This window comes from Hylaeus volcanicus, chromosome 2 (assembly GCF_026283585.1).
Source record: "Hylaeus volcanicus isolate JK05 chromosome 2, UHH_iyHylVolc1.0_haploid, whole genome shotgun sequence".
Classification (NCBI taxonomy): domain Eukaryota; kingdom Metazoa; phylum Arthropoda; class Insecta; order Hymenoptera; family Colletidae; genus Hylaeus; species Hylaeus volcanicus.
In genome coordinates, this window is record NC_071977.1 from 28,054,441 (window position 1) to 28,077,129 (window position 22,689).

Here is a 22,689-nt window from a genome sequence, read left to right on the forward strand (position 1 = left end):
TTCTTGCCTATTAAAAATTCCTATTCCTTCCTAAATGAATCAAAAAATACACGCCTCGACTAGCTTCGCTATCGGAAGAAGTCCGAATACGCAGCGTCCAAGTCAGTTTCGCGCGGTTTTACGGATTCGCGAGGGACAGGTAGCTGCAGTCGCGTAACATTGCCGTCTCCGTGACGCTTAAAAGCATCGCGTTACCTGAAAAACAGAACTCGTTAAAATGTACCGTTGCGAGATCGCGCATAATTATCTTGTCAACGCGCATTCCTGCGACTCGAAGAGATACGCTTTGAAGGAAATACGCCATTATAGGACGTCGCAACGCGCTACTAAAACATCAGCATCTGAAAGTGTTATCGCGAATGAGTTTCCACTAATTACACGTTTATACCCAAGTACGCAACCTGTTCGGTGAATGCACGCTAGAAACGTGATTCTGAACGTCTTCTCGCTTGCTAGTCTAGAAACCGGTCGAGTAAAGTGTCCATTTGGCTCGACATCGATCCCCGTGTTCGAGCTTCGGATAATACAGAGGTCTGGCTACCCGGCCCTTCCTCGAAGCCAAATTTTGAGACGGGACAAGCAACGGGTCATTTGGCGCCACGATAGAGCAGGAAAACGTCTCCTAAAACCTTATCTCCCCGAGCATTAACGCCTCGAACGACGCTTAAACTTGTAGAACGAGCCAATCGATCGACCGACACCCGCTAACGCGGTAATTCGATATTTTTCAGGTTACAAGAACCGGATTACGAGATGTACGAGAACGGGCCGTCAACGCCCGTGCCGCCGGGTCAGATGCAGCACCACCATCACCACCATCACCACCACAATCACCACCATCATCATCAGGAGCTGCGAATCGGCAGCAGAAACGGGGAGCATCCCTCGTACCAGAACACGGCGTACACCGGAAGCGACGCGGAACCGGACGGACCGACGCTGAGCAGCGCGCCGAGCAGCGCCTACTACAGCGACCTGAGCTCAAACTCGGCGAACCAGCAGATCCCCACAGGACCGTCCTCCAACAACAACACGAACCTACATATCAACTCGCAGGGCCTGGAGACGCCACAGTACCGATTGGCGGCGATAAACGAAAGCGCAGTTCCGTCGGACTACATCTAAGTGAACCGAAGTTAAAAAGTTACGGGATTCGAAACTTAGTGAACGGTTCGACTAAACGATAAACGCGTCAAGTGTTTCCGTTCCTTACTATGTGAGGAGATTATTCGAGAACGCCGAAGAAGAGGAACAGCGCTCAGGCGATCAAGGCTCAGGAATATTTTTGTACAAACCGGGTGGCTTGAAAAAGCTCGTGGGAAAATTAGCGACATCGCCAGTGCGTGCCTAACATTTCCAAGTGCCCGATATTGGATTAAGTGGTGAAGGAATTCGACGGTCCTACGAAAAAATGTAACGAGATAAGTGATTAAACGCAATCGGTGACTACGTATCGTAACCTTCAGCAGTGCCATAAATATTTCCAACTCGCTATTCGTTCGTCGTTTCGCGGGCTAACGAGCGCTCGTCGGCGGTTGCGCGTTTCCTAAAACGATTTCGCTTCGCTGGATTATAGCGCCGCGTAACGCACGGGGTCTTAAACTGCGAAAGCGTTACGATCCTAAATGAATAGTATCGCGTGAAAATTATAGGGAAGGGAATCGCCAACGTCGAGGCTACCGTGCAGCCTTGCTCTTGTGCGTCGAGAAGAAGGTCGAGTTTCCAATTCGCCGTTCTCGTATTCGCGGTTCTCTCATCCGGATCCGGTGAAACGAAATCGTTATCTGTTTCTATAACACGTTATATAACAAAATTTTCGCGCGTGTGGTAATTCGACTTTCGAACAGGAAACGACGAACCTAACAATCATTATTCTCGTCTCAGGGACTGTCTAAAATTACTGTCGAAGCTAAATCAATTGGACCGTTGAAAGTCAATTACATTGGTTTACCTTTCATCTTTTCGTGCAAATATCTTGCAACCATTTCAATAAAAGGCTGACGCAATAGAAAAATAGAAATCGTGTCTCGCGCGATTCACGACCGTGGAAGGTAGCTTCGAACGGCCAATTGATTTTGATCAGACCGTAGTCTTCCGCGGATTATCGACACGTTCATGCCGGCGTGCATCATCGGTGGCTCATACATATCGTGCCGAACAGTGAAACATTGAAAAATCGCGTCGACGTGAACGTAATGCGCCAACGTATCGCTAGGAACGCCTAAACGATGCATCAGCGAGCACTACTCGCTCTCAGACACCGTGGTCGGTTCACCAGGGTTCGTCCGCGAAGCGAGAGAGTGTTTCCGCGGAAGCCATGGAAGTGCACGAAACTCCGCGGAATAAAGTCGTTTCGAGGAACAGGTGTTTCCTAATTTGACGTTCGAGGGCTTCCACTCGGCGCTCACGGCAACGTCCGCTCTGGTTTTGCATTCGCAGCTAATGGCACGCGGTGCTGCAGCTCCTTCCTTCCTCGCCCGTTAATTCGTCCTGTTTCCGTGAATGCGATTAATGTTTCGTCAATTCGAGGGATCCTCGTGTTGGACGGGTTCGAAGCAAAAACTCGCTCGAGTTATTGACTTTCACTCGAACGCAAGTTTGGTCGAAGCCATATTTTTACCAAAGTGGTCTATAGAGTGGCAGGTTAAGATTGCATAAGTTGCTGGTCTCGGATAATATTTGCAAAAGGAAAAGAAAGTTGAAAATCTTGGAGAGACTTTTCTCTTCTGTCACATTGGTTTCCACTAAGCATCACTTTAAATAAAAATAAAGATTCATAGTTACACAACGCACAGGTTTCGTATGTATTCTTCTTTGAGTCCGATTTAGCCACCCGACGCACGGCGAGGGTTCTTCATTCGATCGGCATTAGAAGGGAGACAGCTTCGTAACATCGTGCGAAAGTATTCGTCACTGAATCGTTAAACAGAATCTCCAGGCCTCCATCAGGGACCAATCGTTTATCTTCGACCCTCGTTCGATGGAGGAATTAATTCGTTTCACCCGATTCGGCAGAACTCGTTTAATCGTCGCCGTCGTGTTCTCTTAATTACCTTCCCTCGGACAGTCCCGATTGTTCCTTCGACAAAACACGAACTCGAGAAGACCACGATTCCACCTCGAGATTCTCCGCAGCGGCCGCGTTTACGTCTTTCATTCGTGTCTCACCTGCGCCTGTCCGTCGACGCGCAACCACCGCACACCTTCGAAGCGCGTACGCGATACCCAAGCACGTTAATTTTAAACGCTCGAATAAATCTTTGCAAAACCTTTTAACCCTCTACCAGATAATGTGCTCGATTGATCACAGAAGACGATCAATCTCTGTCAATTGAGAAAATTTTTTTTGTAAAATTAGCATCATTCAGTTTCAATATAGACATATCTAATAGCAAGAGATGGCTTCTCTTTTGAAAAATAAAATAAAATTCAGAGGGTTAAGGCGAATTTAAAAATAACGTTTAAAAATAATAGCTGGTGGAGTTTATGATGGTATTCTAGGTCCTACTGCAGGTTCCTCCTAGATGTATCCTGCATCCATCGTTCGCTCAAATAATCGATTCTAACTCTGCCACTTTCCTTGTACCGATTTCGTTAAAAATAAGTGGGCCTGATTTCGATATTAAATACGAATCTTGTATTTATTTTTACCGCGTTCCTTCCAACGTCTTTCGCTCGACTGACTGATATTGGCGATGAGAAAAGAAACGAGACACCGGTCCGCGGAGGTTACGTACCGATCGTGGGCATTAGATCGATGCCATTCACGCAACGAAATGTTCTCTTTTTTCTAAGAGTTTAACGCAAACAGTTACCGCGTCACTTCGAAACCTCCAAACCGAACCATACATTTTTCCTCTTAATTGTACACGTACCACGGTTACGCGACGTGAATTATACCGAGCTACCGCGACCTCGTAAATTACCCGGGAGGCCCCAGATCGCGGGGGCACACAAAGAACCACGGCGTTTCGTTGGCCGAAAACCGTTCCGCGGCGCAAAATCATTCACAGCTACTCCGTTTAACTATACACACAAGGAATCGTGGACCGTGCAACAACAGATGCAACAATGCACTCCCTCGCGGCCACGCAATAATTAATTGCGCCCCCGCGGCCACAATGGCGATAGGGAGAGCCGGTCTTGGGCTGGCGCACGGGGCATTATTTCGCCGAAAAAAATCCCACGAACGCGCTGCCGCGTCGGACGGTTGGCTCTTATCGTGGCCGTGTTACGCGAACGGGAACGTATTATGGAATTCGTTGGTACCCGTGCTTAATTAAGGCCCGCCTCGAACTACCCAGAGTCTTCCGCATTTGTGGGATCGGCTTGCATTGGTCGGACACGCGGCTGTTTCGCAGCTGCGCTGAGAAATTTATCTCGTGGCTCGAAAGGATCTTAGGAGAATCCTGAGAAAACCTTCGGGACTCACGAAGTGCATTCGGTCAGCGTGAATCGTCTCGGGTTAAACTTTACCTCGGGGCGCTAAAAATTATTCACTTTTTTTTACCATTTAGTAAATTAAATTTTTTTGTTTAACACTTAAACTTCCATTTTTGTGATCTAGGCATCGAAAGCTGCTAAATGGTATGAAAAAGACGTCACTAAGTTTCAGTGCCACGAAGTAAAGTTCAGTGAAGGTTCGTAAACTGTCGGAATAAGGTTGCGACTACTTTAACTCTGGTTTAACTTTTTGTTGCACCCCCGTCGCTAAATTTCTGGGTGTGCCACTGCGAAGGATACGGCCGTTAGGACGTTAGGACCCGCCCTGACTGAACACACACCACCATCACGTCCCTGCCACGGGATATATAAATTATACATGTAAATATACGGGCGGTCAGGCCGAGAGAGAGATCGAACCCGAAGATATCGAGAAATGTGTTGGCGACCCGCACACACCTCACCGTTCTTTTCCACTTCCAGCATATTCCCATCGTCGTCTTTCTCTCTTCGCACGGAACAAGCTCACGCATCTATGTACGTGCCTATGGCGAATACCTTTGTCGCCGCTACCACCGAAACGTCCTTATCCCGCGCGACTGCATACCGCTCCCGCTAATTCCTATGCATTTTTCGAATTACCGGTGAAATCGCAGCAGCACCGCGTTACTTGGCGCTCACGGCGTTCCCACAGCGGAAAAATGTCCACGGAATGAAGCCGGCTGAGAGGTTGAATTGCTCCTCGCTGCTTCTGGCGCACCGCGTGCCGTGATAACGAATCCTCGCAGATCGATGATGCCTGCGGAGAATTTTGAATACGTTCCACTTAAGATTTGCTTCTCAGTTCGTCGAGGAATGATTAGAATTGTTGGTACGATGCGGTATATGTATCCAGGGATAAGTACGTTTGCCGATTTCTTGGAGCTCGTTGTATCCAGAAACGTATTTAACGAGATTTTACTGATCATCGTTTGGTAGTCTTTGTTTCTGCAGGTACATCTCAATGGTACACCTGGTATGTTCATCACTTCCTGTAAAAAAGAAAATAGCGGATCGTCAGTACAAATTTCTCGTCATTTACCGGTATTGCGATCCCTAATCGAGATATACGATACAGGTACCAAAGCATTCGCATGGAAAGATATTCGTAGAGGACTTACTTAGGTAAAGTGTAATGCGATTGAGACGAACCAGTATTTTTGGTACACATTGTGTGATAGCGGTGGTGAAACTTCATTTAAAAATAAAATGATCATCGACCACCTTAATCATAATTTGATTCGTGTGATAGGACTGGGTTAAGAAATGAGATATTGAAATTAAGGTATCGGTGATTGTATAATAGCATACTTCTTCGTTCGAGTCATTAATTTGGAAAATATCAAACCTTCACAAAGTGCGGACAGTTGTAAAAGATTGAAAACTTCGATGTAATAAGTATCACTTAACTGTCACTGGTGAACACTCACTTTCGGTTAATATTCATGTATCCTACGATTGTCGGTATACATGCACAGAGTGGCGCAATAGAAGTAGGCCGTGTTGAAATCCACGTTGCGTAAAAAAAAACCCTGTTAACTATCGATTAGAATCTAATGCATCATTGAGAAACGACAGGAAACCTCAGCCTATCTTAGAAACGCCGTTTCGATCGCGACAATTTGAGATACTTCGCAGTACAAATCGCCAAGAACTTCAAGCCGACCTCGATAATCACGCCTGAGGTAAAAACTCACGCTGAGTTTCGATTGCATCATTAAAAACGTTCCTGCGACCCAATCGTACGATTGGCTTATCGAACTATTATATTTTCTTGCGATGTGATGTTTCTTGCCCAACGATTCTGTAATTATAACGACGATACGCTTATCTCTCGATTTCAAATGAAAATCGGGGGACAGGTGTATACAAAGTGTAATATAATCCTTAGTTTAAGCGAACTCTAACCGCGAGAAACAATGTATAATAAAAACGAAGCGATCTTGTAGAATTGCGTTGTAAAATATAAAAGATTTTGTACGTGTCGATATTGTAATTACTGTTAACCGTTGTTCTTATTTGCTTCTGCTGTAATTACTGTCGATTCGGTCGTCGAGATCGAGTATCGAGACGAAACGGTGCTAAGATGAAATTGTACACAGAATTCATACATTATCTTTCTCATTTGCACTCGTGGAAGAACGTCCATTGACAGTTGCCTTTAGGCAAAGATTTGAAATCAGTGCCTCGCTTTATGTAGACTATTTTTTCTCTTTAACATTAGCTAGGACGTCAACTGTTATATAATATTGTTTGATAGTACACGATACAATGCCGAGCATTTCTAGATTTAAACAAAAAAAGTGGGCAACTTGGATCGTATATGTTTATGTCAAAGAAACATACGATGATCGTGACAGCTCTAAGAAAAGTATTCTTAGAATAACCGCAACCAAAAGCACTAATAGTATTTTCTTATTTCCTTGAAAATCTTCGTTCGTAAAGACGGCTGGTTCTCGCACCGAAATCTTCAATTATTAACACCGGCGATGGTATTCGGGATTATATTGTAATCGATGATGCTCGTGTAAATCGAGTACTTTAGACTGTACATAATATTACAAAGTGTAAAAAGTGAAACTATTTTATTACCGTGTACATAATTGTGAAGCATTCGCGCACAGATATAGAAAATCGTTCTATCGCGCGGCAAAGTCAATTACTGTTCTGAATGCAACCACTGTTCAAAGGCATTGCACTTTTTTGTATGTAAGAAGTTGTACAGCGAATAAAGAGAAATTTCATACCTGTGGGCTGTCTGTATTTCTTAGAAACCGTAACGTGTATCGCATAAAGCAAAAACCTGAAGAAGAAAGTACTTTTACACCTACGTTAAGATTTTAATTCTATCTACAATAGTTCCATCACATTTACATATCCTTTACGTAAATCCACATTTCCATAGTTACATACTCACTGTTCGCTTCTATTTCTAATGAGAAAGTAAAGTTTTCGCATAACTAACTTTCCAGGAATTTTTTAAAAAGAACATTATCAAAAAAGATGACAAGACTCTGAAGATAAAACATGTCCGTCGGTGAGTAGACCGAGTAGTACCAGAGTCGGCCACAGTTGGAACTAACGTTCTTATACATTGCTGATAATGCAGAAACCCTATACATAAATACCATAATCTCATATTCAAATTTAAATTCTAAATTAAGTTTTCGCGATAAAAAAATAATTTCAGGATTTAACCGTCGATAAAGTTCATGTAACCATTTACAGTGCCGATAATACAGAAACCATATTATAAAACTCGCGTGCCAATGAGTAGTACTCAAGTCGGCCACAGTCCGAAGCAACGTTCTTTTAAACTGCTGATAATACAGAAACTCTATACATAGATATCATAATCTGATATTCAAATTTAAATTCTAAATTAAGCTTCTGTAACGAGCAGCTATAGGGTAAATTATGAACAAATTACTATCTAAGTATCCTTAATTCTACAAAATGTAACTAGTTCTCGCGCAAAGAAACAATTTCACGATTCAACCGTCGGTAAAGTTCATGTAACCATTTACAGTGTCGGTAATGTCGGTTTGAAATGAAAAATATCATAAAATTATTTATTTCAATATACACACATTAAACATTTATACATGTTTGAACTTCACATTCTGTCACACCTTTAAATACAAAAAGTACTTTCTACAATACAAAATGCTGTTCTACATTCTAAATATTTCTTTAATTGAGGATTCATTTAGAGATATTCTTAACACGTTGACAACACGTTAACGACTACCAGACTAGTACTCATGAGAATTTCTATGATGCTAGTCTGTTTAGAGTCAATTGGAAGCTATATAATCTAACATTTATCGCAGTACTTGATTTCGTAATTCCCACCAAGTTTACGAATCCTATCTAAATTTATTTTCATTAACCCCTCATCTTTGGAATTAAGTTCTTTAGTTTCTTAATGAACTGTGTATACGTCTGTATATGATTGATGCGACTATCGATCTATTAATATTGCAATACTTGTGGTACAGTGTCAAAAGTTTCAGAACGCTATTTTTACACGTTAAAAGATTTACAGTTCACAAGTCATACAATTACTCTGTTTGATCTGTTGTCAACGCCATAATTGATGTATAGCATCAAATCAAACTGTCACCAGTTTTCAATTTTCGATCACGCGCAACTATTTTAACCCAGAGTCCGCCTTGCGCTCTGATCGTCATCCTAAATTTCGCTCGCACTTCTTCTTTTCCAGGAACTGATTGTAACCGACACTTCCTGAGGATTGCGCTGATCATGGATTTCATCTCAAGCATCGCGAATTTGTGTCCTGAAAGAAAGGTAAACGTTAAGGGAACTGTGACGTGAACTGTGATTATTAATAACAGGTAATCTTTGTTTCAAGGATTACCTATGCAGTTCCTTGGTCCAGCGCTGAAGGGTAAATAAGCGTACGGGTGTCTTTTCTCAGAATTCTCAGGACTGAAACGCTCGGGTTTGAACGCTTCTGGATTAGGAAAATGATGTGGCAAACGATGCGTGCTGTAAGGGGACATGAGCACGCCACAGCCAGCTGGTATCACGTGTTTCCCTAAAAGTTTGCATTTGTAATCATTACTTCGTGGAAAGAAAATTCTTCGCTCACATTGCACTCATCGTGTACCTTTTCTTTTTACATAAATCTTTGCTCCTATTATCTCAATTTTTTCATTACTTCTTAAATTGAAACTACAAGGCTTGCGATACTTTGTATAGAATGAAAATTTTGTCCAAGACTGAGGGTTAATTGAATGTCAAACGGCAAACTACAATCTCCGGTAAACTGTAATATGTAAGCAACGATGTCGTACCTATTTTCACATCTTCGCCAACCATTCTTGCTATGATCGGCACACTGGGATACAGTCGGAGCGTTTCTTTGATGCACATTTCCAAGCATCTCATCTCTTTCAAATCCTTGATTGTAGGCAGCCTTGAACTACCCTCGAAAATCTCGTCGAGCTCTTCTATGCACTTCTCTTGCCATTCGGGGTGATTGGCTAGGAGGAAGATCGTTATCGCCGTTGCAGTACCGACCGAATCTTGACCCGCTAACATGAACGTGCAACACTCCTCGACGATATCTTCGTCGCTAAAGCAAGGGTTCTTCTCGTTCATCTCCACCATGTACTCGAGCAGAGACATTTTCTGAGATTTTTCCGTATCATCGCTAACTTTCGTATCCTTATTCCTCAATTGATCGCGTTTATCTTGCATCATTTTGAAACAGGTATCGAAAAGATCTCTTCGTTGCTTCTCCTCCTCCTTGCCATGTTTGGTTAATCGATAAATCCATTCGATCAACAGCCAAGGCCTCACAAGACGATACAGAAACATTATTTGTCCCCTGTTAAAGAAGTTCGAACGTTTATTTCGCTGCTCTCGAAACTGTTGTTCGTTGTTCGTTTATCTAATTAACGAGAATGTTATCTCAAGAACTGTGATAATAGGTTTCAATTCTTACTTTCTAAAAGGTAGATCGTCGTCCATTGGCATGTCGGATGAATGTCGACTCGCGCGATTTATTCCCAAAACAGTCTCTGCAAACGATCATCGATCATTTTAAACATCGTTAAACGTCTTAAACGAACGTGCCAAGGGGTCTTGCTAATTTGGACACGAACGTAATCGATTCTCAATGCGCTACTCGGGCGCTGTGATTGGTCGATCTGTTTTCTTAGAAACTAACGACTACATCAAATTCATTTTTACTGCGGTTCGATAGTAGCTAATCTTGTAGAATGCAAGAACATTTTCTGAAGTGCCTGTTTGAGGAAAAAGGGAGAGGCCTTTTAAGCAAATGGTCTTCAGTTTTATAAGAGCTATCCAAATAACAAAATCGAAGATAGTCGGTATCAGTTTCTGAAAAAACAGCACCCAACACTTTATTCGAGACGCTCTGTACATTATTTGAGACTTGCCTAGATTTCAGAACGTCACGATGAATAACGAATTCGTTGTGCACTTTTAATGACAAGACGTATGTGTTATTGACACGTTAAGGATACCGCATTGTTACGATAGCATGTTTAGCATGTTTAGCATGTTTAGTGACTCTTAGGCCGGGGAAGATGGGTCAACCGGTGCATCGTTGAGATAAAACTGATTTCCATACGTATAGGAAACAAAGCGTTTCGACTTTCGAACAATCGTAATAGGCGGCGTGCGTTCACGATCCGTGAACAATTGCTCAACGTCGACGAAAGATATTGTGCACGTGTAAACGTGTTTTTATTGAAAGCAAAATTACAATAGATACTCGTGAGGTGAAAATCCGAAGTAAAAAATGCTAACAGTCGGTTGTTTAGAATAATGAACGTTTCGACCTATGGTTTAGGTCTTCCTCAGCGTGTAATTATTAATTACACCATAAGAAATGCCATATTATTTCATTCCTTTTTAATCTCATTTATAGTCTGTTCATTTAGAGTTACAATATGTTAACTGGACCTATGGTAATCATAAAAATTTTGTCGAAAAGAAATCTAGGTATGGAATGCAGAATCGAAGAGACGAGAATAGTAAAAATGATGGAAAATAGAAAAATTTAGTTAACCTTACAGTCCAAGCTGAATAATATTTTTTAAAAACTCATTAGGTCAATTTCAAGCACATTCAGGCTTGTAAATGATCAGTGATGAATTATTTTGTAGCAGTCTACTCTGACGTAACATGTAAACGTGACGCAACGATTTTGCAAATTATTCAGGATAGTTTAACGATTTTGATTAATTAAATGCAGAAGATTGGATGTCTCGATTGGCAAAATATTGACACTCTTATTCATACTCCGAGTGCATGTACGTGCTATATTGCACATCGCGGATGACACAATCGACTTCGAAGGAGGTAACATGTTTCCTTAATGTGTGTCACGTGCCACGGAATAATAAATTCGCAAATAATGGAAATCGAAAAAGTGGAGAGAATGCAAATAACGCAAGGTGTGTCCACCTCTTGTGATCTAAACATTGTACCGTGATTATAAAGTATAGTATTAAGTGTTCCGACGCGAGAGAAATAATTGTCATCGCATTCAAGAAGTATCGTATCAAGTAAGAAGGACTAATAAACCACGCATTCTTTATGTCAACAAAACGTCTAGCTGTAAACAAATAGTATATTAAAAACTTGAAAGGTAGAATAAATTCATGTAAATATAATTATAGATTACACAAAAACAACTATACGGGAAATATTTAATTGGTAGTAAGATCAACGAACCAGAAAAATTGTTAAAGAATATATTCATTTTACCTATATTATGGAGGATGTGAAGATATCAATTTTTAATTTTTGTTGATAGTAGCATTTAGAGAAACCATTTGGAGAATTTTTTTTTTTATCGTTAATAGGAAAATAGCGTCGATATTTACCACTCAGTATGTCGTAGACGGAATCGTTGATGAAAGAGGTAATGTTGATTTCCTGGTTATCCTTTTCAAAGAACTCATTCATTAAATGGTTCGCGCATTCCGCGAAGGTAGTCGTGAATCTCTCTAGAATCTGAAGATGAAAAGCTGGCTGCAGAAACTTTCGATGAGTCCGCCATGTCACCACGTCTCTAGTAATCAAGCCTTTCCCGAGGAAATTGTCGAGTAGTTTGTAAAAAAATATCTTCTGCGTGTGCTTCATACTGCTGAGGACCGTTTGAATGTCCTCCGGCTCGAAAAGCATCACGTACGGCAGCCCTGTCAGCCATATCCTGATGATGCGACCATAAATTTGATTCTCGTGCGCCAGTCTATAAAGTACTGCAATCATATTTGAAACTTTCGAATTATTCGGTGCTCTTACGAGCTTAAAATTCCTGAATTCATTTTTCGCTCGAGATAATTAAACGAAGGCTAAAGAAGTAAAAAGAATTTAGTTAATAGAACCCTTCTCAAGTTTCGATCTTTTGTTCGTTGAGCCTCGCGGGCGTGTATTTAAAGAATCTGTGATTACTAAAAGTAGAAAGCTAAAAATAAATGTTGTTCTCGAAGTAACTAATTTCGTAGGAAATGCAAACTATTTATTGACTTCTCGTTTAAACGGATGCAAGCCATCACAATTCGAAAACATTTTTTACGATTCGCGTTGACGTCAAGTTTATGCAAAACAGTCGTTTTTTACCGTTTCCAAATTTACTTAAGTTATTCCACTTTTAATATTTTTATTTCCGTTGTTAATCACCGAACATTGCTACAAATCACTGAAAAAGAAACATTTTCGTCGGGGATCGTGAAACCTGAAATATTTCAGAAATTCTTATGTCGAAAAAGTGGAATGGACATTCGTTAAAAAAATATCTTTGGAATTCTCGATATGGAAAAGTTAATAATAGAACTTCTTTTATGTAGAAGTTTGTGACTTTTATTTTCAACTCTCGAAGAGGGTCTTGTTTGACCGGAATGTAGATATTGTTGACACTAGACCGTGACGCAAATGCAATCAAATTGTTTTTATGGTTAAAAAACAATTTTTTATTTATCCTTGCCTACTGAAAGAGTTAAGAGCAAAAAAAGATTGATATCTCAATTTTATTACTGTACTTACGGTTGTCTTCGAGAACGCATTTCGCGTTCCCGAGGATTGGCACTGTCTTTGGACCATCGAGTCTCGAAACGAATATGACGCTCCTGATGTAGCTTCTCAGAATGTATAGAATGTAAATGCTGGCCAAAACAACGAGGTATGCCCACACCCCAACTGGTGCTTGGTCCCACTAATGAAGCAAATATATACAGGTATAAATAGATAAGTCTGACTCTTCTAGATGATCAGTGTTTTCAATTTAAATATTTCTTTTATTTATCGAGCATTAATTTTTGACGAGTTGATTCTTCCAAGCTCGCTGTTGAATTTAATTTATGATCAGAATTGATATCATTGATACAATATTTCTCGATTTCTATTAAGATATCTATATCAAATTTGATATCTTGATGCATCTATATATCTAAATTTCTGAAATATTTATATCTTTGCAAACTTGAAATGGAGAAGGAGGATAAGAGGGTACACAAAGATTTAGACATCGCTCGATGATTGAAGTATTATTGGTAGCCGAGCACTGATTGGAGAGGAGTAAATTAAGTAGGTAAATAGGGGACATCGAGGCAAGGACCTTGTGTACAAAACGACAGAAATGAAGAGTCCCATCCCCGCCGCATATTCAATCAGCCAGAACGTTGGAACAGAGGAGCGATGTGGGCGAATATTGCGCAATTATTTCGCAATCGTGAGGGACATTTTTAATCAAACACACCGTAGATGTAAAGCTAACGACGTGTTTGAGGAGTCAGTATAGAGAACTCGTAAATTCCACCTGACGAAAGGTAAAATATTAGATGATATAATAGTTCCGACTTGACGCCATTGACCTAGAATGCTATGAAACCGTGATCTCTATTTATCTTTCGAGCCTCGCTTCGACTACTACGTTTCTCACTCTCGTCACGCTGGATTCCCCCTTCATTTACACATGTAAATAAATAATTATTTCCAAAGGGTTAATAGAAACAAATTATTATCAGTTATTACTCACGGCATCTCAGATGTGTTAACACTCGACCTTCGTAATTAGAATAGAAGAAGGTGATTAATGTATCGATAAAATTAACTCTCTGTTACAGTCGATGTTCTAAAAAATGACAATAAAACTATGGCTAGTAATGGAACGATTTTAAGAAGAACTTTGAAGCACATGGAAACTGACATAATACGTCTATCCTAAATTTCAACATCTTAGTCTCAACCTAATTTGCCACCGAGGTACAGATACATTCATCATGTATTACGCAAAAAGACTTTCTTTCATGCAGCCGTCTGATGAAATTGTGAGTAGGCGATTAGTAGCGATAGCGGTTTCTTTAAATCTGATTTCACCAATCTGCAATAGTGACCTTCTACACGCGACCATCGACAGAGCCTTTAATAGACTGCTTCGTTTTTATTGCTGAATCTTTATCTTTTAAAATGTGTTCTTTTTTTTATTGTCGTAGTTACACCAACTTTTAATTATACCCGGAGGTTTCGAACTCGTAACGACGAGAACAGTTTTATTACGATTTTGAACGAGCGAGAAAATAATGGCAATAAAAACAAAAACTTCGGAGAGAAAGTATTTCTCGCATATAAAATCGCAACTTTTACATTAGGCGATCAAATTATTCCAGTATTTCCATAAGAATCCTCCTAATGTTACTTATTAGAAAATGTCAAACGTGAATTCATAGAAACTACGGTTAACAATTTCCAAATAAATATTCAACGTAAACAATAATTATTGGTAGTTAAAATTATTTCGTAAACACTTCCAAGAAGCGCCGTCACATTCAGCTGTTCCCACGACGTTCTTGTTAACGGTGTCATTATCACGTTTCGGTTATTTACTGTTTGGTTCTATTTCGCATTGTGCTCCTTTTTTTTTTTCTCACAAAAGAAAACGGCGTTGTTAGCACATCCGGAGTCCTAGTGAGTGTATAGACGTCTGTCCTGTAATTATCGAGCCGTGCATTTCGCAAAATGATTTTTTCTTTACGATGATTAGTACGTCTGGTCATCGCGCGGTTGAAAATGTTCTTAAAATAGAAAGCTGCATAAACGATGTCAATAAACGTCAAGGCGATGCCAATTTAATATTCGATCATTTCGACACATTATCATCTAAATTACCGTATCATTTATTAAGAGACAACGATTCCAAGCATGTGCACATTTCGCCTAGGCGTGAAACGCGAGTATCTAGCGTTCGCGTGATTTAATCGGACCGCCTTGTTAAATCTATGAATCGAAACGGATATATTTGCCTAGCATAACTCCACGAGGGACGACCATTTCGTCGAATTAATTATTCCAGGTGGATCTTTTATTAACTGGCTTATTGAAACGTGCTATCGGTACGCGTACATGCCGATCGAATAATAATGTATCACAACAGTGGGCAAGGTTCGTTGACCAAAAACGAATTTCAATGGTAATAATAAAGGAATGGAAATACTAGACCGGCCAAGAATAGCGCACGGTACACTGTAACAAAATTAAATTTTATCTAACCCATTGTTACGGAATAACAAAATCACAGCCGCCACCTGTATGCACCTTTTATGAAGAACCTCTCACGGTTAAACATTCAATTGAAGAATGTCAAGGAATGCAGCACGATCGAGCAGAGTTCAAACTTTCAAATAACATGCAGATGATCCTCAACAATAGAAACGAATTTCTCAAACTAGTAGATATATTAACGAAATATAAAATAATAAATAAGTTGTAATTAAATTGTAGATATTGACGTGGTCACTAATAACCCTTGTAGTTGATGTGACCTTACCCAAAGTAATTAAAAAAAAAAAAAAATTAACCGTAAATAATCGCGATAAAGGAACTTTAATTTTGAAGCGATAAAAACTGTTTCACTGAAGAAAATAGGATTCGTTGACCAAAAACAAATTTCAATGATAATAATATGGGAAGGAAAATACTAGACCAGCCAAAAATAGCGCCCGGTACAGCGTAACAAAATTAAATTTGAATCGTAAATGATCGCGATAAAGAAATCTGAATTTTATAGCATTAAAAACTGTTTTACAGAAGAAAACAAGGTTCGCTGCTAGCCAGAAAGTGGCATTAATTTCTTTTACGACATAAAAAGTAAAAACTCGTACAAAAATTGTTGTTTCACGGTTACAAATAATTGTTGTCCGATAGGAATCTGATATCGGCACGGGTGCGATTAAAATGATTTCCAATCACTTACTATTTGCTGAGCCGTAAGAACCATATTCTCACAATCTCGTAAAACTTTTCTTAGAATTTCGTTACACTGGAACACATTAAACAAAGTGTATTGAGCCGCGACATGGAACTTCGGCTTACCCATAGAGATTCAGGCTATTTAAGCGTTTGCTCCCACCCGACACGCGTCTGGACCACTCAAGATTTGTTCGAAGTCCGTAAGTACTTAGAATACGTCACACCTCGACCATCGAGTCCGGCGAGAACTTTTTTAAAGTAACTGTAAACTTCATCACTTGCCGACCATGCGACGTCAGCTAATTACCAATACACCGAGGCTCCCTTATATTTTCGGCCGTTCATAGAAATGAGTCAAAGAAATAAACATACTTTGCGAAAGCTGAATACGATTCTGTAACGTCGCACGAAAACACGCGAGATGTCTCGGGACGAATTCTTTTTTAAAAAGTCAAACACGCCATTTGACATCATAGAGACTCTCTTGAGAAGTGTACGCTATTCAATCTCGTTGAATCCATTTAAAATTCACATTCGGTTGATTATTGTCGAAGACGATTCAATAACTTTGAAAAGAATCGGTAAAACGTCGAACCACCGATACGTTAGTTCCACTTCGTTTACGGCGAAGAATCTCAATCGCGCCGATACTGTTTCTAACGTTATCGAAGATTCGCAGGGGCCAGTTTGATTCTCACCTTGATGAACACCATAGGAATACCATAGCCCCTCGTGGCACGATGCGTAAACGATCACCTCCGCACTCGCGATTAGAGTGATCGGTCAACTAAACCTTCACTGATCGCTAGTCGTAGTTTATATAGGTGTAATGGAGTATGAGGTGTCGTACGAAGCGTATTAACGAGCAGTTCTCAAGCGAATCACGTATCGTCGATATGTGCAGGCGTGCTTTATAAAAATCGTTCCCGTTCAGCTCCTGGGAGGCGATCACCAAAGATGATGCTTCGCGCGCATCCTTCCCGTCAGGGTCGACCCGGGAGAGAAAAGAGCCTCGAAAAACTCTGCCCAGAGAATAACTTATCGCGTTGTCTTTAATGGTAATTAGATTGACTCCGGCTACGGTTTGGGAATACTCTTTTATTCGAAAGAAAAAACGAACGGGACGGCGGGTTAATCTAAAATTGTGATTCGCTAAATAATCAAAACTACGTAGCCGTTCGTCTTTCTCTGTTTCAAAATCGTATCCCAGTTCGCTATGATTAATTCGGTTGATTTATTTCTTACGTTTCTCCTTTTTATAGTTCTTCTTCTGTCATATTTCATTCCTTATTTGTTAAATGTAATATATTAGGGGGACCGAAAGGTAGTCAAAATTTTTTGTTTGCTAGCGAGAAACATTTGTTTATTAAAGAAACCTTAAATACTAATCAACAAAATAATTTCCATCATTTTCTAACACTTTCCTATGCACTGAACCTGTGTAAAGTTGTTCGATTCCATTTTATGAAAAAGTCCTACGATTTTTCATTGAGAAACTTTTCCAAGTCGAAGACATTTTGATTACTTTTCAATCCCCATAATGTTACTCTTTGTTTTTGCTTCTTCCTCTCGTTCCTCCCATCGATTAAAAAATTCGTATGTTAATTATTACTAGACAATAGCTGACTTATTTAAATAAGACGTATAATCGCGTTCTGAGAAAATCTCGAAGACGTTCATAACGAAGACTGAACAAACCTCGGTTGAGAGTCCTTCAGTAACCTAGTAGTAACTTTACTTACTAAATTGAAATTTACTTTGACGATGTGGACATTTCGAAAATTTTTTCCCTGCATCCCAATAACATATACATACATATATTTTACATATTTAGCTTAACTCAAAATTGCCATTAAACATTGTACCGTCAATTACACAATCTTTGCACTTATCAACACATTTATTACCGACAGGTTCTTGTTAATAACTCTTACAATGTGTAAGGTAATTCATGCGATGTCTTTTTTTCTCACACAAAGTCGAAAACACGTACGCGACTTTCTGAATGCATCACGTTTAGCTGGCATCCGCTAGAAAAAACTACGTTAAACGCATCTTGCATGTTTCTCGTATGAAAACGAAAATATCCTTTGTCCGGATACAAATTTTCATCTGCTAGGGAATTGAATATTTATTCATGAACGTCACGAATAAATTCTTGTACGTTGATCTGATTCGTCATTTAATATTTGAATAAAATTTTCAGCACCTTTGATGAAAAAACCGAGGTACAAGTTTATGCAAAATAGGAAATCCTTGGGACGTAGAAAACAACTGTTCGACGATACTTTATCACACGCGAATCGATTGTCGAATACAATTAACTGCTGTAGGTATACAGAATACGCTGTTTCATTCCACAATCCGACTTGAAAACTTGCCAAGTACTTTATTATGCGATCGTTATCCTTGCAATTCACACTTATTGCGTGTATTTTACTCTCCGTTTTTCGTATCATTCCCTATATCGTTCCATTGTCTCGCGTATTTACAGATATCAAATATCTACTCTTCGCAACGTAGCGAAAACATTTTCATTTGAGAAAAAACATTGATGCGACATAAATCAACCGCGAGTAATTAACCACGTACACACGATGCCATTCTGGTAGTTGCAAAGCCGTGCGAACGTTTAAATTTTTTATTCAAATCACTCGAATTGACCAAATATTTTACAGCTACTTTGGACAACCCACATTTATTCAAATCTACCTTTACTTTCCTCGAGTACTTTATTTACGTGTCTCTATTCACGTACGAAAAATTCGAATTTAGCATGTTATCGATTCAGTACCGTGTCTGCATGGAATATTCTGCGTCGATACTACCCGAGCTCTACCGACATCTGGTGATCCTAATAGGAAGCGTATGATAAAACAACAGACAACAAGATAATTTCAATATCACATTCACCGTATGGCTTTGATATCGGTAGTAGGAAATAATTGTGAATTAGTTCGAACGAATCGTATCGTTTCTACGTTACTATCGTGACATTCCGAAATTCAACATAATCGGTAAATAAGACGTACATTTGATCTTCATTTGTTTATCCTGTACAACTTGCTCGATTTCGTATCGGTACGTAACGACAATATTGCCAGTGCTCGTCTAGTTATTTTCACGAATTTTGATTACTTTCGGAAAACGAAGAGCCTCGGCGCACTCGCGACATCGCGCTCCAAGACCAACGGATGCGCGCGCACCTCGGCGCGACTCGCGGCTTTCAGGAAAAAATTGAACGTACCGCTCGCCAGTAAACTGCGAGACTACCAGCGATTCGTCGGGTGAAACTCCGTGTTAACGTTAAATTTTCATTTCTCGATCGCGCCAGGAAATATTTTCCCCCGAACGATTCGTTCGTCGAAAGAGGTTGCCTTTTCCCGACGGTTTCATGACATCCCGACCCATATTTCGCGTTCGTATCGGTTAGCTGTCAGATTATTAAAGATACAAGCAGTGCATGTCATCTAACTTCTCACGCGATCGCGTACCGTGGCAGTAGAAAAGCAATACCGCGGGACCAATGGATATCAGTCGGCTACGAGCCGTGAAGTAACACGGAGCTGTGCGAGTCCGATCGATTCCGAATAATCGTGCGTCGTCTCGCGTGGTGTTCATCCCTGTGCTCGACGCACCGATCGTTATCCCGCTATCTGGATTCGTAGATTTCGTTCTAGAAAGTGGTGCGTACGGTAAACTCGAGTGACAGCAAGGAACGAAAATAGATGTCATCGCGTGGAGCCACGTGACAGAACGAGAATTCATATGCGACAGCGAACGTGACAGACCGAGAACAATAAAATTGTTCAACGATCAGACGTACTCTCGCTGCGACGCGAACAGTTTCGGTGGGAAAACGGCGAACACGCCACAGTTCTCCCCGGTAAACGCGCAGTGAAGTTGTCTCGGTGGGTGCCATTGACCGCCATATTCAGGACAGATACTCCGAGATCGAGTTTCGAAAAAACCTTGGAAGGTGATACGTCGGTGGCGTCGAAAAGGTTGAGGATCGGTTTGTCGAACATATTACGCGTTAAATCAACGAAAACGACGCGGTGGGAAACACGACGTCGAGATGGAGTTCAAGTTCAACGTAAATAAACTCTTGCCCAGGCAGATCAACAAGGTCACGCACACTCTCATCCCGGAAGACTTCAAAGGCGATCGTCGTGAATTACAGTAAGTGCCACTGTCATTGTCACTTCGAGCATTTACGTTTCCTCTCTCGATTATCGTAGTTGAATTATTTTTCTTGAATCCAAGGGAAGAACGGGTAATATAGGAATAAAATTTATGTGCGACAGTTCAGTCGTGGGGTTATTATAACATACAAATTTTGCTCTTCTCTTGTCTATCTAGCGCTTATAATTTCATCAGGGATTTTGATTAGATCGATTTTACCTTCGATTTTACACGAAAAAAATCGACGAAAAGAATCAACGAATTTATTTCTAGGAATGTGAATGTAAATTTATAAATTGTTCCTGTTTTATTAGATATTTGTTTTCTGTGCGACATAACCTGGTCCCATGTTTATGGTGAATTTCGTGAGCGATTTCAGAGCATCGTGGCGAAGTGGTGTACACCGTGTGTTTTTCGAATAATAAAAATTGAAAAAATCGTTGACACTTGCCAATGTTATCTTTTATTCCAGCCTAGTTATTAATCGTGTCTAGGACACAGATATCGACCCCAATCGTTCGTGACATTTGGACGATTTAATAAATGCATATTTCGAAAAAAAAAAAAAAAATGCCAACGTGTAAACGTTAGTCCGGCAAAATTGAGCACAGCTACCTTGTTATTCCAATTGCGAAACGCGTAGTCTCGAGTACAAAATTTGCAAAGCAAGTTGCATACGTCGACTTGTTTGAATCGACTCTGTATCGAGACCTTGTAAATTAATGACAAAAAGAAACCAATACGAAATACTGCGATACAAAGGACCGAGACGCCGTGAGAGGTATTATTTATCGCGATCGTCATCGTCAAGGGTATCTTGTAATATGGAACACGTACGAAACTTTCACTTCGTCCGTCGATGACACAAGCACAGTCATACGAAGTCATTCTTGCGTCTCGATGACTTCCCGGAACATAATCGGTTCTCCCTGCTGCGACGTAAATAAACTGCATCCGACACGTTCGAGCACGTTGACACCGTCGCATTGGCCGATATTGCCGGTAAATCGAAGGCGAAAGTAAATGTCAATGAAACAGGTACAAGCGTTGGCGCGGCTCGGATTCTTCGAGGATAATTTTCAATGGAAGAATTTTTGCCACACGGTAGACGTTTATCGTCACTAATAAAGGAAATAAAGGGAAATGTTCGAATACTAAGTTTAATAGAGGCAAGACAATTTAAATTTATATCATTCATCCGATAAGTAAACAAATTTTACGAATGAAATAATTTTCATTTCCTTTTTCCTACTCGAGCTGCAAAAAGTACATCGCAAACAGGGAAATCGCAAGAATTACAATAAACGAATAAGCCTGAATACCGAACAAGGCGATTAATAAACAAATAACGAAAAGCATTTACAGCTATTGTACTGCACGAACACGGATCGACGTGAATAATAAGCAACAAGCATAATGTGATCAACGAATGCCACATAGTAGCTTTCATAGTAGCTAATAATAAATAACTCAAAGAGTAAAATGAATTACACTGAATAAAGAGAGATAAATAATGAATAATCGATAACACGAACAACTAACATCGTAAGTTTTGAATAATACTCGATCTATCGAACGATCTTGAGAGGGGAATAAAAGGATACACCTGTTAGGAACAGGATCGCCGTGAAATGCGTAACGCTGGCATATAAGTACATGTATACTGCAGCGAGTCGTTTATCTAGTATTCACTGCAGAAAACCGGCTGGTTTCCTCCCGATTGGCTCCTAACACCGATACCATTTTCAAACCTAAAGTTGCTCGGTCACTTCACACGTCTAACATTCCATTGACCTGTATATCGATTAGAACGCGACGAGCCTTGCTGTCTGCGTCGCTTATTCAAACACCGAATATTATACCGTGGAATCATTCCAATCTTCGCACTTCCAAAGTTCTCGTCTCCGTTTCTTCGTAAGTCGTTCTTCTAAAATTATTACAAAAAACCTCAGACCTCAGTTTTACCTTGAGAGTCCCAGTACCTTCGATCGTTTTGTTTTCTCTTGCTGCGGTGGGCGTACAGAATGGTGCTAGTGGGTAGATGAAAGTAATCCCAAACAACTTGTACTTGATCCTTCGAGACTCGTTCGTCTCGGAAACGCAAGGGCAAAACCCCTAATGCTGTTCGTGGCTTTACGAAGAAGAAAATAGCTTAAAATAAAAGTTCTGCGTCCTAATTAGACTAGCAATTAGATTTGCTCCCAGAAGCACAGCGATCTTCAGACTTTAACCCTTTGCACTTCACGAAATTTTCACGGTATTAGATAAGTCGAG

General features: G+C 40.3%; 4 protein-coding genes across 6 annotated transcripts in view; 2 read left to right on the top strand and 2 right to left on the bottom strand.

The window, feature by feature from the left end:
* LOC128872977 (uncharacterized) overlaps positions 1–5,094 on the top strand; it is a 101,971-nt gene extending 96,877 nt beyond the window's left edge. Inside the window, exon 7 of the mRNA XM_054116205.1 lies at positions 732–5,094. Coding sequence (XP_053972180.1) covers positions 732–1,125 — 394 coding nt within the window. The 3' untranslated portion in view covers positions 1,126–5,094. The remainder of the gene's footprint in view (positions 1–731) is intronic.
* The window catches only part of LOC128872978 (L-lactate dehydrogenase-like), a 206,730-nt gene extending 201,567 nt beyond the window's left edge, over positions 1–5,163 (bottom strand). Inside the window, exon 1 of the mRNA XM_054116208.1 lies at positions 5,086–5,163. The gene's annotated coding sequence lies outside the window, so the exon portion shown is untranslated. The remainder of the gene's footprint in view (positions 1–5,085) is intronic.
* A 2,859-nt stretch (positions 5,164–8,022) lies between these two features.
* LOC128872976 (probable cytochrome P450 4aa1) lies at positions 8,023–17,058 on the bottom strand. Of its 2 annotated transcripts, none has more exons than XM_054116204.1 (7): positions 16,929–17,058; positions 13,030–13,198; positions 11,868–12,245; positions 9,956–10,031; positions 9,303–9,838; positions 8,864–9,043; positions 8,023–8,782 (listed from the first exon to the last, which is right to left on the bottom strand). In XM_054116204.1, exons 1-7 carry the CDS (start codon positions 16,941–16,943, stop codon positions 8,592–8,594), a joined length of 1,545 nt encoding a protein of 514 aa, XP_053972179.1. In that variant the 5' UTR covers positions 16,944–17,058; the 3' UTR covers positions 8,023–8,591. The 2 variants fall into 2 exon arrangements, with proteins under 2 accessions (XP_053972179.1, XP_053972178.1); XM_054116203.1 differs by lacking the exon at positions 16,929–17,058 and adding an exon at positions 16,235–16,371.
* A 2,421-nt stretch (positions 17,059–19,479) lies between these two features.
* Positions 19,480–22,689, top strand: part of LOC128872973 (alpha-tubulin N-acetyltransferase-like) — a 15,729-nt gene continuing 12,519 nt past the window's right edge. For both annotated transcript variants that reach the window (XM_054116198.1, XM_054116199.1), the window contains exon 1: positions 19,480–20,412. In XM_054116198.1, the coding sequence (XP_053972173.1) occupies positions 20,309–20,412 (104 nt within the window). In that variant the 5' untranslated portion in view covers positions 19,480–20,308. The remainder of the gene's footprint in view (positions 20,413–22,689) is intronic.